The sequence below is a fragment of the Staurois parvus genome, unplaced genomic scaffold (assembly GCF_062004578.1).
Source record: "Staurois parvus isolate SC_StPar_1 unplaced genomic scaffold, SC_StPar_1.0 ptg000425l, whole genome shotgun sequence".
Taxonomy (NCBI): domain Eukaryota; kingdom Metazoa; phylum Chordata; class Amphibia; order Anura; family Ranidae; genus Staurois; species Staurois parvus.
In genome coordinates this window covers 3533758-3548385 of record NW_028318221.1, presented here as the reverse complement: position 1 = coordinate 3548385, position 14628 = coordinate 3533758, and the positions used below count along the sequence as shown (strand labels likewise).

At 43.6% G+C, this 14628-nt stretch overlaps 1 protein-coding gene across 1 annotated transcript in view; it reads left to right on the top strand.

Annotated features, from left to right (window-relative positions):
* Nucleotides 1-14628, top strand: part of GAK (cyclin G associated kinase) — a 142081-nt gene that overhangs the window by 50484 nt on the left and 76969 nt on the right. The window contains exons 10-11 of the mRNA XM_089687442.1: nucleotides 7890-7971; nucleotides 12742-12865. Of these exons, the coding sequence (XP_089543568.1) occupies nucleotides 7890-7971; nucleotides 12742-12865 (206 nt within the window). The remainder of the gene's footprint in view (nucleotides 1-7889; nucleotides 7972-12741; nucleotides 12866-14628) is intronic.

The window sequence follows — 14628 nt, the reverse complement described above, 5'->3', positions numbered from 1 at the left end:
ACAGATAAAAACACCAAAAATGCAGCGCTTGAGCATGTAGTAAAAAGAAATTAGCGTATGCACATCCGGATTAAAAGAGTTACATTAAAGGTATAACATGCACTAACTTAAACGCACAAATTAATGCAAACAATGGACGGGTAAGTATTAATGATTCATCCAACCAAAACAAAGTGCATATAGTGATAGGGATGTTAGAGTCATTAGAAGTACATCCGTATATCAATCAAATTCGTGACTTCCGTGATAGGAGAATAGCTGCAAAACGCAATCACCAGATAGCGCAGGAAAAAGCGCATTGGAGTATAATGACCTACTCCCGGTCACAGCCCAAAGATCATCAGCGAAGGGACCTCAGGAACACCTTTGCATCAATCATGCCGTCTCCTACCACCAGGGGGAGTACGTCTCCTTACAGTTACACGAATTTGCCTTATATCATCTTTCCCCAAGGGTGGTGTGCTTTCGTATCAGGAGATCACCTTAGGGACTCAGCAATAAGGCCCAAAAGAGAGAAATCTTGATAGTGTAGTAATTTTATTCAAAAGGTTGCTAAAGAACAAGTAGCACACTTACATAATGATATCCAGAAAAGCTGATTCACAGAATCCAAAAAGATGGCCGACAGTCAGATGCATGGACCATGTGGGTAACAAGTAGTATGAGAGGTATCCTTATCCCTAACGCGTTTCGTGGCAAGAGCACACGATAATGTGCTCTTGCCACGAAACGCGTTAGGGATAAGGATACCTCTCATACTACTTGTTACCCACATGGTCCATGCATCTGACTGTCGGCCATCTTTTTGGATTCTGTGAATCAGCTTTTCTGGATATCATTATGTAAGTGTGCTACTTGTTCTTTAGCAACCTTTTGAATAAAATTACTACACTATCAAGATTTCTCTCTTTTGGGCCTTATTGCTGAGTCCCTAAGGTGATCTCCTGATACGAAAGCACACCACCCTTGGGGAAAGATGATATAAGGCAAATTCGTGTAACTGTAAGGAGACGTACTCCCCCTGGTGGTAGGAGACGGCATGATTGATGCAAAGGTGTTCCTGAGGTCCCTTCGCTGATGATCTTTGGGCTGTGACCGGGAGTAGGTCATTATACTCCAATGCGCTTTTTCCTGCGCTATCTGGTTAGTGCGTTTTGCAGCTATTCTCCTATCACGGAAGTCACGAATTTGATTGATATACGGATGTACTTCTAATGACTCTAACATCCCTATCACTATATGCACTTTGTTTTGGTCGGATGAATCATTAATACTTACCCGTCCATTGTTTGCATTAATTTGTGCGTTTAAGTTGGTGCATGTTATACCTTTAATGTATCTCTTTTAATCCGGATGTGCATACGCTAATTTCTTTTTACTACATGCTCAAGCGCTGCATTTTTGGTGTTTTTATATGCACGCCAATTTATCGCCGCCAACCCAAATTCAAACCTTGCCAGACCATTCGCATGGAAACCCATTACAGTTTCCGAATTTAAAGTTCTTTTGGGCCTAACCCTCAACATGGGCATTAATGATAAAAATCAATTGCGGTTGTATTGGTCCACCGACCCTCTTGTTCACATGCCCGTGTTCTCTGCTGCCATGGCCAGGCATAGATATGAGAGTATAATGCGTTTTATGCACTTCTACGACAACTCACTCAGTCGTCCTCGGGGTGACCTTGAATTTGACCGGCTCCACAAAATTCGGCCCCTCGTAAATCACTTTAACCAAAAATTTGCAGATGTGTATACTCCCCAGAAAAACATCTGCATCGATGAGTCCCTCATTCAATATTCTGGCCGCCTTGTAATCAAACAATATCTCCCCAGCAAGCGTGCCAGATATGGGATCAAGATGTATAAGACCTGTGAGAGGGCAACAGGCTATACATGTAAGTTTCGGATTTACGAGGGAAAAGATAGTTACTTGGAGCCCCCCGGATGCCCAGACTACATGGGGAGCAGTGGCAAGATAGTTTGGGACTTGGCGTCATCCTATTTCCATATGGGGTACCACTTATACGTGGACAATTTTTATTCAAGCGTGCCACTATTTAGACATTTGTTCAATTTGGGAATTTGCACATGTGGCACTGTGCGATCTAATCGCCGAGGCTTCCCCCAACGGCTTGTAAATACCCGTCTTAAAAAGGGGGAAAAAGCCTGCTTGAGAAATGAAGAATTGCTCGCAGTGAAGTGGAAGGACAAACGGGATGTTTACCTCCTGTCTTCCATTCACGCAGATACGACCGTCCAAATTACCACGGCAGCTGGTGTTGTTGAGAAGCCCCTCTGTGTCCACGATTATAACCTTAACATGGGAGGGGTGGACTTCAATGACCAGATGATGCAGCCGTATTTAGTTTCCCGAAAATCCAAACGCTGGTACATAAAAGTGTCAGTTTATTTATTTCAATTGGCTCTATATAATGCTTTTGTTCTCTATAAAGCAACTGGACATAGTGGATCATACCTAAATTTCCAGTTAAGAGAACATCAGGGCCCTTTTGTATCCAGAAGGTGCTGCGCCCCAAATCCCTCTCCCAGATGCAGTTAGCCGTCTGCATGAGAGACATTTTCCCGATACCATTCCTGGTACCCCAACCCAAAGAAGACCCCAAAAAAGATGTCGTGTCTGCAGCAAACGTGGAATTAGGCGTGACAGCCGCTATTGTTGTCCCTCCTGTCCTGGCCAACCTGGCCTCTGCATCAAGCCCTGCTTCCGCCTCTACCATACACTAGTGAACTTATTAGTATAGGGTACAGCACGGCACAGATCAGGGCACATTTACACAGGGTCTCAAAAGATGTTAGGTAGTCAGGAAACTGGCTATCGCATTTGGAGAGACCCTACCAGTTGTTTAAATGTTTGAAGTTTGGAAAAAAAAAGTTAAAAAAAATAAATAAAAGTACAAATACCCCCCAAAAAAATAAAAAAATGTAAAAACCAAAAATAGTTATAGTTTTTTTTGTTGTTGTCATTTTTGTGATTGTTCGACTTTCACTGGTTTATTGTTGTTTTATTGTTAACCATTTCTGTTTGCAGGAATGCTTTCAGCTGCAGCGCTGACCTGTTTATTCTGACAGCAACAGGAACTTGCTCTCAGAATAGACATAAGTCAGCGTGGGCAGCGCTGTTGGATGAGATTTTTCATCCGCAGTTATAAAAAACAGAATATATGCCAAAGCATGGGGGCCTGGGGTGGCCAGTGGGTGGATGGCCCCTATGCTTCGGCATATATATTTTATATTTGTTGGCACATTTCATGTGTGCCCACCATTAGAAGTGGGTGGATTGAGGGAGGTTTCTAATGGTGGGCATACCACACACTTTTTCTGGCAGAGATTTCTTCTCTTTTTTTTCATTCAGCCCACAGGCTGCATAAAGAAAAAAAGAACATAGCATATACACCCAACAAGGACCAGTGACGTATTGGTACATCACTGGACTTTGAATGGTTATACCAGGGTGATGCCTGGGCTTTCATGTAAAAGCATTCCTAGTGGTTAATTAGCTGCAGAATTGCCTTTACAAGCAGCGGGAGAAAATGGCCCCCCCTCCCCCTCCCTGAGATAGCATTAAAAGTGATTAAAAAAAAAATAAATTAAAGGGACAGTGTAAAAATAATTAAATAAATCAGAAAAAAAAAAAAGGACCCTCGCCCATCCGCGCATGCGCACACCTGCGGTCGTGAGCGTTGACCCTTTCCCAGTATGGAAACAGCGATTGCACCATGCATGTGAGGTATCGCCACGAACGTCAGATCAAGGGCAGTAATTATAGCTCTAGACCTCCTCTGTAAATCTAAAATGGTAGCTTGTAAAGGCTTTTAAAACATTGCCTATAGATATTAAAAATGTATGCAGTTTGTCGCCATTGCACAGGGCATGCGTAATTTTAAAGCATGTCATGTTTGGTATCTATTTACTCAGCATAGCATCATCTTTTATATCATACCAAATAATTGGCCAATATATTGTGTTTTTGTGCATTAAAATTAAAAAAGTGTATATTTTTCAAAAAAATTGCGTTTGAAAAATCGCTGTGTAAGTAATATGTGAGAGAAAAAATTGCACCACCCACCATTTTATTTACTAGGGTGTCTGCTCTAAGAAAATATATTATGTTTGGGGGTTCACTTTAATTTCCTAGCAAAAATACAGATTTTTTTAATGTGAACAAAAAGTGTCAGAAAAGGCTTGGTCTTCAGGTGGTTAGAAGAGTGAGTGATGTGTGGCATAAACCTCTAATGCTGGGCATAAAATGCCCCCACCCCTCTAAATGACCCCTTTTTTGAAAGTAGACACCCCAAACTATTTGCTGAGAGGCATGTTGAATCAATAGAAGAATTTATTTTTTTACCACAAGTTTTTGGAAAATGAAGAAAGAAAATAAAAATATATTTTTTCTTTTCTTTTTTATATTTCAAAACCTTGTGAGAAAAAATTAGATCTGCAAAATACTTACCATGCCTCTTTTTAAATTCCTTGGAGTGTCTACTTTCCAAAAAGGGGTCATTTGGGGGGGTTTGGTGCTATCCTGGCATGTCAGGGCCTCCAAAACTGTGATAGGTAGTGGGGAAGTGAAAAGAAGAAGTTACGCACCTTCAGGCTTTCAAAGTGCTCATTGGATTTCAGGCTCCTGTATGTGGCTAGGCTCCCAAAAAGTGTCACACGTGTGGTATCCTCATACTCGGTAGAAGTAGCAGAATGTATTTTGGGGTATAATTCCACATATACCCATGGCTTGTGCAAGAAATAAATCATTTAAATGACAATTTTGTGTAAAAAAAAAAAACAAAAAAAAAGTTTTTGTCATTTTCCAGAAACTTGTGGAAAAAAAATAAATCTTCCATGGACACAATATGTCTCTCAGCAGATAGCTTAGGGTGTCTGCTTTCCAAAAAGGGGTCATTTGGGGGTGTTTGTTCTATTCTGGTATTTTAGCACCTCAAGAGATGTGATGGGCGGTCAGAAAGTAAAAGCTGTGTAAATTTCAAATTATCTATACCATAGTTTGTAGACGCTATAACTTTCACACAAAGCAATCAATATACACTTATTGGGATTTTTTTTACCAAAAACATGTAGCAGAATACATTTTGGCTTAAATTTATGACTAACTTTGAGTTTACGATATATTTTTTATAGCTGAAAGTAGAAAAAATTGTTTTTTTTTCAAGATTTTCGTGTTTTTTTGTTTATAGCGCCAAAAATAAAGAGCGCACAGGTGATCAAATACCACCAAAAGAAAGCTCTATTTGTGTGAAAAAAAGGATGTAAATTTCGATTGGGTACAGCATTGCATGACCGCGCAATTATCATTTGAATTAGTGCAGCGCTGTATAGCAAAAAAAGGCATAAATTACAGTATCTATACCATAGTTTGTAGACGCTATAACGTTCACACAAAGCAATCAGTATACACTTATTGGGATTTTTTTTACCAAAAACATGTAGCAGAATACATTTTGGCTTAAATTTATGACTAACTTTGAGTTTACGATATATTTTTTATAGCTGAAAGTAGAAAAAAATGTGTTTTTTTTTCAAGATTTTCGTGTTTTTTTGTTTATAGCGCCAAAAATAAAAAGCGCACAGGTGATCAAATACCACCAAAAGAAAGCTCTATTTGTGTGAAGAAAAGGACGTAAATTTTGTTTGGGTACAGCATTGCATGACTGCGCAATTATCATTTGAATTAGTGCAGCGCCAAACAGCAAAAAAAGGCCTGGTCATTAAGGGGGGTAAATCCTCTGGGGCTCAAGTGGTTAATTTAGAAACATTTTATCTACAACAGTTACAGTTGCCTGTAGTAACCTAATGCCATTGTGGTGCAGATTCTACAGAAGCTTTCTCAACCTTCTGCTTGGTGGCATTCTTGGTACAGAGACACAGCATTGTGGCAGTGTATGCATCTCTGGTGAATTTATAACATCATCTGCAGGGACAAGAGGTCATAAAGACCTACAGTGGATATAAAAAGTTTACACGCCCCAGTTAAATTGTCAGGTTTCTGTGATGTAAAAAATGAGACAAAGATAAATAACTTCAGAACTTTTTCCACCTTTTAATGTAACATGTAAACTGTACAACTCAGTTGAACAACAAACTGAAATCTTTTAGGTGGAGGGAAGTAAAAATAAAAAACTAAAATAATATGGTTGCATAAGTGTGTACACCCTTAAACTAATACTTTGTTGAAGCACCTTTTGATTTTATTGCAGCACTCAGTCTTTTTGGGTATGAGTCTATCAGCATGGCACATCTTGACTTGGCAATATTTGCCCACTCTTCCTTGCAAAAACACTCCAAATCTGTCAGATTGGGAGGGCATCTCTTGTGCACAGCCCTCTTCAGATCACCCCACAGATTTTCTAATCGAATTGAGGTCTGGGCTCTGGCTGGGCCATTCCAAAACTTTAATCATCTTCTGGTGAAGCCATTCCTTTGTTTATTTGGATGTATGCTTTGGGCCGTTGTCATGTTGAAAGATGAAGTTCCTCTTCAAGTTCAGCTTTCTGGCAGAAGCCTGAAGGTTTTGTGCCAATATTGACTGGTACTTGGAACTGTTCATAATTTCCTCTACCTTGACTAAGGCCCCCGTTCTAGCTGAAGAAAAACAGCCCCAAAGCATGATGCTGCCACCACCATGCTTCACTGTGGGTATGGTGTTCTTTTGGTGATGTGCAGTCTTGTTTTTGCGCCTAACATATCTTTTGGAATTATGGCCAAAAAGTTCAACCTTGGTTTCATCAGACCATAACACATTTTCCCACACGCTTTTGGGAGACTTCAGATTTGTTTTTGCAAAATTTAGCCGGGCTTAGATGTTTTTCTTTGTAAGAAAAGGCTTACGTCCTGCCACTTTACCCCATAGTCCACACATATGAAGAATACAGGAGATTGTTGTCACATGTACCACACAGCCAGTACTTGCCAGATATTCCTGCAGCTCCTTTAATGTTGCTGTAGGCCTCTTGGCAGCTTCCCAAACCAGTTTTCTTCTCGACTTTTCATCAATTTTGGAGGGACGTCCAGTTCTTGGTAACGTCACTGTTGCGCCATATTTTCTCAATTTGATAATGCCTGTCTTCATGGTGCAGAGAGACTGGTCTTGCATCCTCCTGACACGTCACTTGTACCAGGAGCCTGCAGGGAGGAGGCAGGATAAGCAATGTCATCCTTGCTTGACAGAGGATTGAGGAAGTGGGTGCAGGTACCAGTGGTACTTTCTCCCCCCCAAAAAAACTGTATCTCAGTTACAGGCTGGAAAGAGGGAGAGAATGAACGAAACTTTAGGTTTTGAGTGAAGATCTTTAGTATCTTCAATCCACACTGTATGATACACTGTCTCTCCATGCTTCCACCTGTAATCTCTCTCAGTAGGACATTAATGTAAAGAGACAAAAAGCTTCTTAGTGTAAAGTCAAAAACAAGAAGAATCACATTCACTGTAAAATTTGCTAAAGAGCACCACAATAATGCAATTAACTAAACCAAATGTACTCTGTTCCAATTGTGTATTCAGTTCAGCAAATAATATAAACTGTAAAAAGTGCCAAAATTAGCTCCAAAAAAAATGCATGCAGTTATGTCTCCAACACTAGTGTTCCCACTGAATTGAATGGACTCACCAGATATATAGAACTTGATGGTGTCAGTTCACAACTGTCACTAATTTACAGAGAACCTTTGAACACTGTAAAATCCACACAGTTCCCTCCCTTGATATACTATATTTTCCCACTGGACTGCTTGCTTAAACTGGGCAGGTGTGAGGTAGGAGTGGGTATAGCCTACAGGGGACTTCCCTTCAGTCCTATTTTACTTAAATGTCTATGTTAAGTAGTATATTATTTTGTTGTGTTTTTTTTTTCACAGTTGTTGGAGCAAAATGGTGGATATGGAAATACTGTGAATCAAAAAGTGCTGTTACAGACTTCTAAACCTGTTGGGCAACCAGGTATGTATGTATTACTAAGTGTTTTCTTTCCCTTACATGTGAGAGTTTGTAACTCGCTAGTATAGTAGCTAATTAGTTCTTTAAAGTCACTCCAAAAACTTTGGAATTATATACATTGTTTAGGTTTGTCCCCCTTGTAGGTTTTTTAAGCTGGCCATACACTGATAGCACGGATAGAATGTCTACAGTGCCAGCGTTTGCATTCTGACAGCCAGTACCAGCAATTGTCAGAATACCCAAACAGTGGCTGCATCTGATGGGATGCAGCCTACAGTTTTGCGATTGAATGTGAAACAGCAAGGTGCCAATAGGGCTGTCTATGAATTTCATTCAGTTCATCACAAACTAGCCTAAATTCCCTTAGTGTATTGCCAGCTTTGGAAAATCACTAAATTCCCCCATCAACACAGTCGCTGTTGATGGGAGAATCCCTCTCACAGATAAGAAAGAGATCTCAGCACACTAATGGCTAATGTTCAGTGTTATATGTCCATAAATCCCAATAAAGTCTATTGCAGGCCATAGACGGTCGTTTATGGGCTGAATTTTCATCCACATGAAAAATCGGCCGATATTCACGCCGTTAGTGGGGCAATGCTGTCGGCCTTTTTTCCGCGGATCTTCTCGTTTCTTTTTAAGTCATGCTGGAAAATCCACGGAAAACGACCGTTTTTCGTGAGCATTGGTGGCAGCATCCATGGCGGCAACGACTGATTTTTCGTTTATTGGCCGACAATTAGGCTAATAAATGGCCCGTCTATGGCCAGCCTATGGCTAGTAACCATTTCAGATAGCCTCCATCTCAGAGTAAGCCAACTCTGTATACAAAAGAAGAAGAGAGATGCCCTCTGAGTGCAGTATGTAAGAAATGTTTTAATGAACCACAATATTAAAACTCACAATGTAAAGAAGTAAAACAAGCCCCTCAGTAGACCGTTACAGTGCCCTGCAGGGGTCCATCCCGTGTGGAGTTGGCCGCTTGAGGTAATAACAGAATCTTGGGCTGCTAGGGAGAGTGGAGGGCCTCAGTCTTGTGGGTATCAGGTAGAATCCCAGGAAGCTGAAGGTGATTGAGAATGCAGGGCTCTGTCGTCCAACCGGAACCGGAAGTGCCTGTGACCAGCGTGAACTGCAAACGGGGTGGAAGTGACGTCACACAGGAAGAGATGCGGCCAGGCCAGTAGAAGGAGCAGTCCGCTCTGAGCACGTAGCCATGTGTCCTCCCTTCAGTTCACCGCATCTCTTCCTGTGTGACATCACTTCTGCCCCATTGCAGTTCACGCTGGTTACAGGCACTTCCGGTTCCGGTCGAACGACCTGTACATCGTCTATCTGTTAAATTTACTTGCTGATAAATATTTCACAGGCAACTGTTAGTGGTATTATAACAAAGTGGAAGCAACGGCAACTCAGCCTTTAAGTGGTAGGCCACGAAGAATGACAGAGCGGGGTCAGCACATGCTGCAGACCTCTAAACTTCATGTGGCCTTCAGTTTAGCACGACAACAGTGCGTAGAGAGCTTCATGGAATGGGTTTCCATCGCCGAGCAGTTGCATCCAAGCCTTACATCACCAAATGCAATGCAAGGCAACAGATTCAGTGGTGTAAAGCATGCCGCATCTGAACTGTAGAGCAGTGGAGACATGTTCTCTGAAATGACGAATCACGCTTCTCTGTCTGGTAGTCTGATGGACATGTCTGGGTTTGGTGGTTGCCTGACTGTATTGTGCCAAGTGTAAACTTTGGTGGAGGGGGGATTATGGTATTGTGTTGTTTTTCAGGGGTTGGGCTTGGTCACTTAGTTCCAGTGAAGGAAACTGTTAAGTCGTCAGCATAACAAGACATTTTGGACAATTTCATGCTCCCATCCTTGTGGTAACAGTTTGGGGATGGCCCCTACCTGTTCCAACATGATTGCGCACCAATGCACAAAGCAAGGTCCATAAAGACATGGATGAGCGCGTTTGGGGTGGAGGAACTTGACTGGCTTGCGCAGAGTCCTGACCTCAACTCAATAGAACACCTTTGGGATGAATTAGAGTGGAGACTGCAAGCCAGGCCTTCTCATCCCACGTCAGTGCGTGACCTTACAAATGCGCTTTTGGAAGAATGGTCAAACAGTCCCATAGACACACTCCTGAACCTTGTGGACAGCCTTCCCAGAAGAGTTGAAGTTGTTATAGCTGTAAAAGGTGGGCCAACTCAATATTGAACCCTACAGACTAAGACTGGGATACCATTAAAGGTCATGTGCGTGTAAAGGCAGGCGTCCCAATAATTAAAGGAACACTTTGAAAACACATCAGATCTCAATGGGGAAAAATATTATGCTGGATATCTATAGGAACGTAACGACGCCCCATCATTTGTTGAAATTGAAAATTATCAACCTACAGAGGATTGAATTCAGACGCCCTGAAAATCAAATTGAAAAAATTATGCAGCAGGCTAGTCAATTTTGCTGAAATTTCATTGCAGCAACTTAAAATGGTACTCAGTAGTTTGTATGGTCCCCGTGTGCTTGTATGCATGCCTGATGACGTCGGGGCATGCTCCTAATGAGATGAAGGATGGTGTCCTGGGGTAATTCCTCCCAGATCTGGACCAGGGCATCACTGAGCTCCTGGATAGTCTGGGGTGCAACCTGGCGGCGTTGGTTGGACCGCAACATGATATCCCAAAGGTGTTCTATTAGATTTAGGTCAGGGGAGTGTGGGGGCCATTCAGTGGTATTAATTTCTTCATCCTTCAGGAACTGCCTGCATACTCTCAACACATGAGGCCGGGCATTGTCGTGCACCAGGAGGAACCCAGGACCCACTGCACCAGCGTAGGGTCTGACAATGGGTCCAAGGATTTCATCCCGATACCTAGTAGGAGTCAGGGTCCATTGTCTAGCCTGTAGAGGTCTGTGCATCCCTCCATGGATATGCCTCCCCTGACCATTACTGACCCACCACCAAAACGGTCAAGCTGAAAGATGTTACAGGCAGGATAATGTTCTCCACAGCTTCTCCAGACCCTTTCACATATGTCACATGTGCTCATGGAGAACCTGCTTTCATCTGTGAAATGCACAGGATGCCAGTGGTGGACCTGCCATTTCTGGTTTTCAATAGCAAATGCCAATCAAGCTCTATGGTGCCGGGCGGTGAGCACAGGGCCCACTAGAGGACCTCAGGCCACCCTCATGAAGTCTGTTTCTGATTGTTTGGGCAGAGACATTCACACCAGTGGCCTGCTGGAGGTCATTTTGTAGGGCTCTGGCAGTGCTCATCCTGTCCCTCCTTGCACAAAGGAGCAGATACTGGTCCTGATGATGGACTAAAGACTTTCTGCGGCCTTGTCCAGCTCTTCTAGAGTAACTGCCTGTCTCCTGGAATCTCCTCCATGCTCTTGAGACTGTGCTGGGAGACGTAGCAAACCTTCTGGCCATGGCATGTATTGATGTGCCATCTGGGAGGAGTTGGACTGCCTGTGCAACCTCTGCAGGGTCCACGTATCGTCTCATACTACTAGTAGTGACATTGGCCCTAGCCAAATGGAAAACTAGTGAAAAACAGTCAGAAAAGATGAGCAGGGAAAAAAATGTCATTGGCCTCCACCTGTACAACTGTCAGCAATCGCGGCAGCGCACGGGTCTGCGCCAATGCGCTCTAACCGACGGGCGCTAGGACGTAGGCAGCTGCGGCAGCGGCCATGTATGCGCACTCGCGATCACGGACGCACACCTGGCACCAATGACAGTGCAGGGCGCACTATTTAAACCAGCCCTGCACAGACTCAAGTTGCCATATGGCCTTTATTATCCTGTTCCTGCTCGTTGTTCCTGCTGATTGACCTTGTTGCTGACCCTGCTTGATCCTGACCTTTGCTGACCATCTCCTGCTCTGACCCCTGGCTCGTTTGACTACTCTCCTGCATACCCCTGATTATCTGACCCCCTATTGCTGAACCTGGCGTGTGACCCGGCTACTCTCTGTCCGCTGCTCTGTACCATGCTGTCTCCACTGTTACCGACCCGGTCCGCCTGACTACCCTACACTACCCTGCCATCCATCCGGCACGGATCCGGTCACTGCTCAGGTATATCCGCCTCTTCACATCAGGCTCTCTTCCAGTACATACCTCTGGCGGTTCCCTCTACCACGGGCGGGTGCACTCAGGGGCCCTGACCTGGTCACTGTCTGCTCCAAGTCCATCCCCACCATCAGGGGCCCTGGTGAACAAGCAGACTGGGACTTAGACCCCGCACCCTGGGGAATTCTGTCCTGTGAATCGCTAGAGATACCGTCAGGCGGTGTATGACAACAACCATTTCTGTTTTGGAAGTCGTCTCATTGTTGCCCATCTAGTGCACCTGTTTTTAATTTCATCAATACCAAAGCAGCTGAAACTGATTAACAACCCCCTCTGCTACTTAACTGACCAGATCAATATCTTAGGAGTTTTATTGACTTGATGCTATAGTCCTGAACAAAATGTCTTTAATTTTTTTGAGCAGTGTGTGTGTATATGTGAATGTATATATTTTATTTAGTGGGTTGTTTTAAATATTAAGGGTTCTTATATACTTTAATACAGATCCTAAAGTTCAGGTAGGTTTTATGGCAGAAGAGATGTACAGAGTCTGGCTAAATTAAAAAGTAATGAAACTATGTTATAGGGGGGCTCAGCAAAACAAAAACTTCTCTGCTAGTGATGATTGTATATTTATTTTTTAGCTTGCATGTAAAACCACTTCAATTTATATTTGTCATTTTCTATAGGAGTTACACTTGGAGAGGATGACCAAAATTCAGGAGGTTTTTTTGACATCTTGAAAGGTGGCACAGAGCGATTTTTCAGTAATATTAAAGATACGTCTTCAAAGGTTATTCAGTCAGTCACCAAGTAAGAAAGTCAAATAATTTCCATTTCTTCTTCTTCATTTGATATATGTTTTGAAGTTACTGCAAAACGACATAATTATTTATGTATATTACCTCATACCGAGTTTTCAGTTTACAAAATAAAAGTAATAATGAAAGTATTAATAAATATTTATATCTGGGAGGTAGCCTAATACCAAGACCGGGTAAATGGTAGGATTTCAAAACAAGGCTAGCTTCTGTATTGTAATCTGAAATATTATAAATGGAATATGAAGGGTACAGGGCACCTGATCTCGGCACATTTTTCCACGTGGCAAACGTGCCACGATCTCATAAACAAAATCGTGAAGCGCACGATGCCCAAAAAAGGTTCCAGAACCTTGTGTCCCACGATTTAGTTTCTGTGATCGTGGCACATTTGCCACTTGGAAAACCGTGATTCCGCCCACTATTTGAAAAGCCCGAGTGTGAATGGAGCCTGAACCATAAACAATGCAAATGATAAACGTGGCAGTGCAAACCCCATATGAAACCTTTGTAACTATACAAATGGAGTGAACACACATGAACAGGATAAGGTCAGCACAGGAGACAAGGGGAGCAGGGAGCCAGGTACTGGGAGCAGGATACAGGGAGCAGGTCAGAGAAGCAGGTCTCAGGATCAGGTACATGGATCAGGCTCAGGCAGGGACATGGCTTGCAGGAAGAATACTGAAGCACTGATCTTCAGTCAAAGGCGGGCTCATATACCTCCCAGCAGCCCATGTCAGGTGCAGCCTAATTACTTGGACAGCTCAGCTGCTTGGAGACACCCGCTGGTGACCACTGAAACTGCACCCTTTACTTTTTACTAATTTCTGTCTTTAACCCAAACGTTCATGTGGGTAGAAGATAAGTCTAAAAAGGGTCCTTCAGTGTCTCAGGACTCTCTCAAACAGGTTGGATTCCTGAAGAGGTGCGACTTCCAAAATTCAAATGCCTCTGATGTAGCACATGTCCCAACGCTGGGACCCCAAAGGGCAGCTGAAAGCTTAACTCCAGAATCCCTGATCCATGCAATTACCCTGACGTCAGGGTGTCCCATCACAACTGGACCTTCCACATCTGGTTTGACAGAAACTGCTCCACCCTCTAACAGCCACACAGGTCTACCCAAGGGATTGGTTCCCCAGCAAAGGTGCCCTAATGCACTTGGGATTGCAGAGATACCACCTAGGTCAGGGCATGGTTCAGATGGAACTCTGCCATTTCCCAGAAGGCTGCTGCTACTGGGGCTGAACTGAGAAATAAAGTTCTCACTTCCAAAGTGGGTATCAGGACTATCAGGCCTTGGTGCAACAAATGACTGCATGGGGGACTCAGGAGGGGTAACAATCGGAGTCTTAGACCGAATGGGTAGCCCATGCCAAGCGTGCAACAGACTTGGAGGCTCAGCAAAATTAGACCTAACAGTGGATGAGACCATGGTACCAAAGACTAGCTGGGCAGCGGGCAAAAACCATTGGAGGCAAGACGGAGGAGCATCAGAGGCAGGCTGGGCAGTGAGCACAGGAGCATCAGAGGCAGGCTGGGCGTCAGGCGCGGCACCGTCAGCAGGCTGGGTGTCAGGCGCGGCACCGTCAGCAGGCTGGGCGTCAGGCGCGGCACCGTCAGCAGGCTGGCGCAGTCAGGTTGGGTAAGCAAGCACAGGGTCAGCAAGGCCAGGCGGTCATCAGGTTCAGGACTATCAGAGGCAGGCAGGCTGTTGGGCACAGGACCACCAGAGGCAGACGGAACATTGAG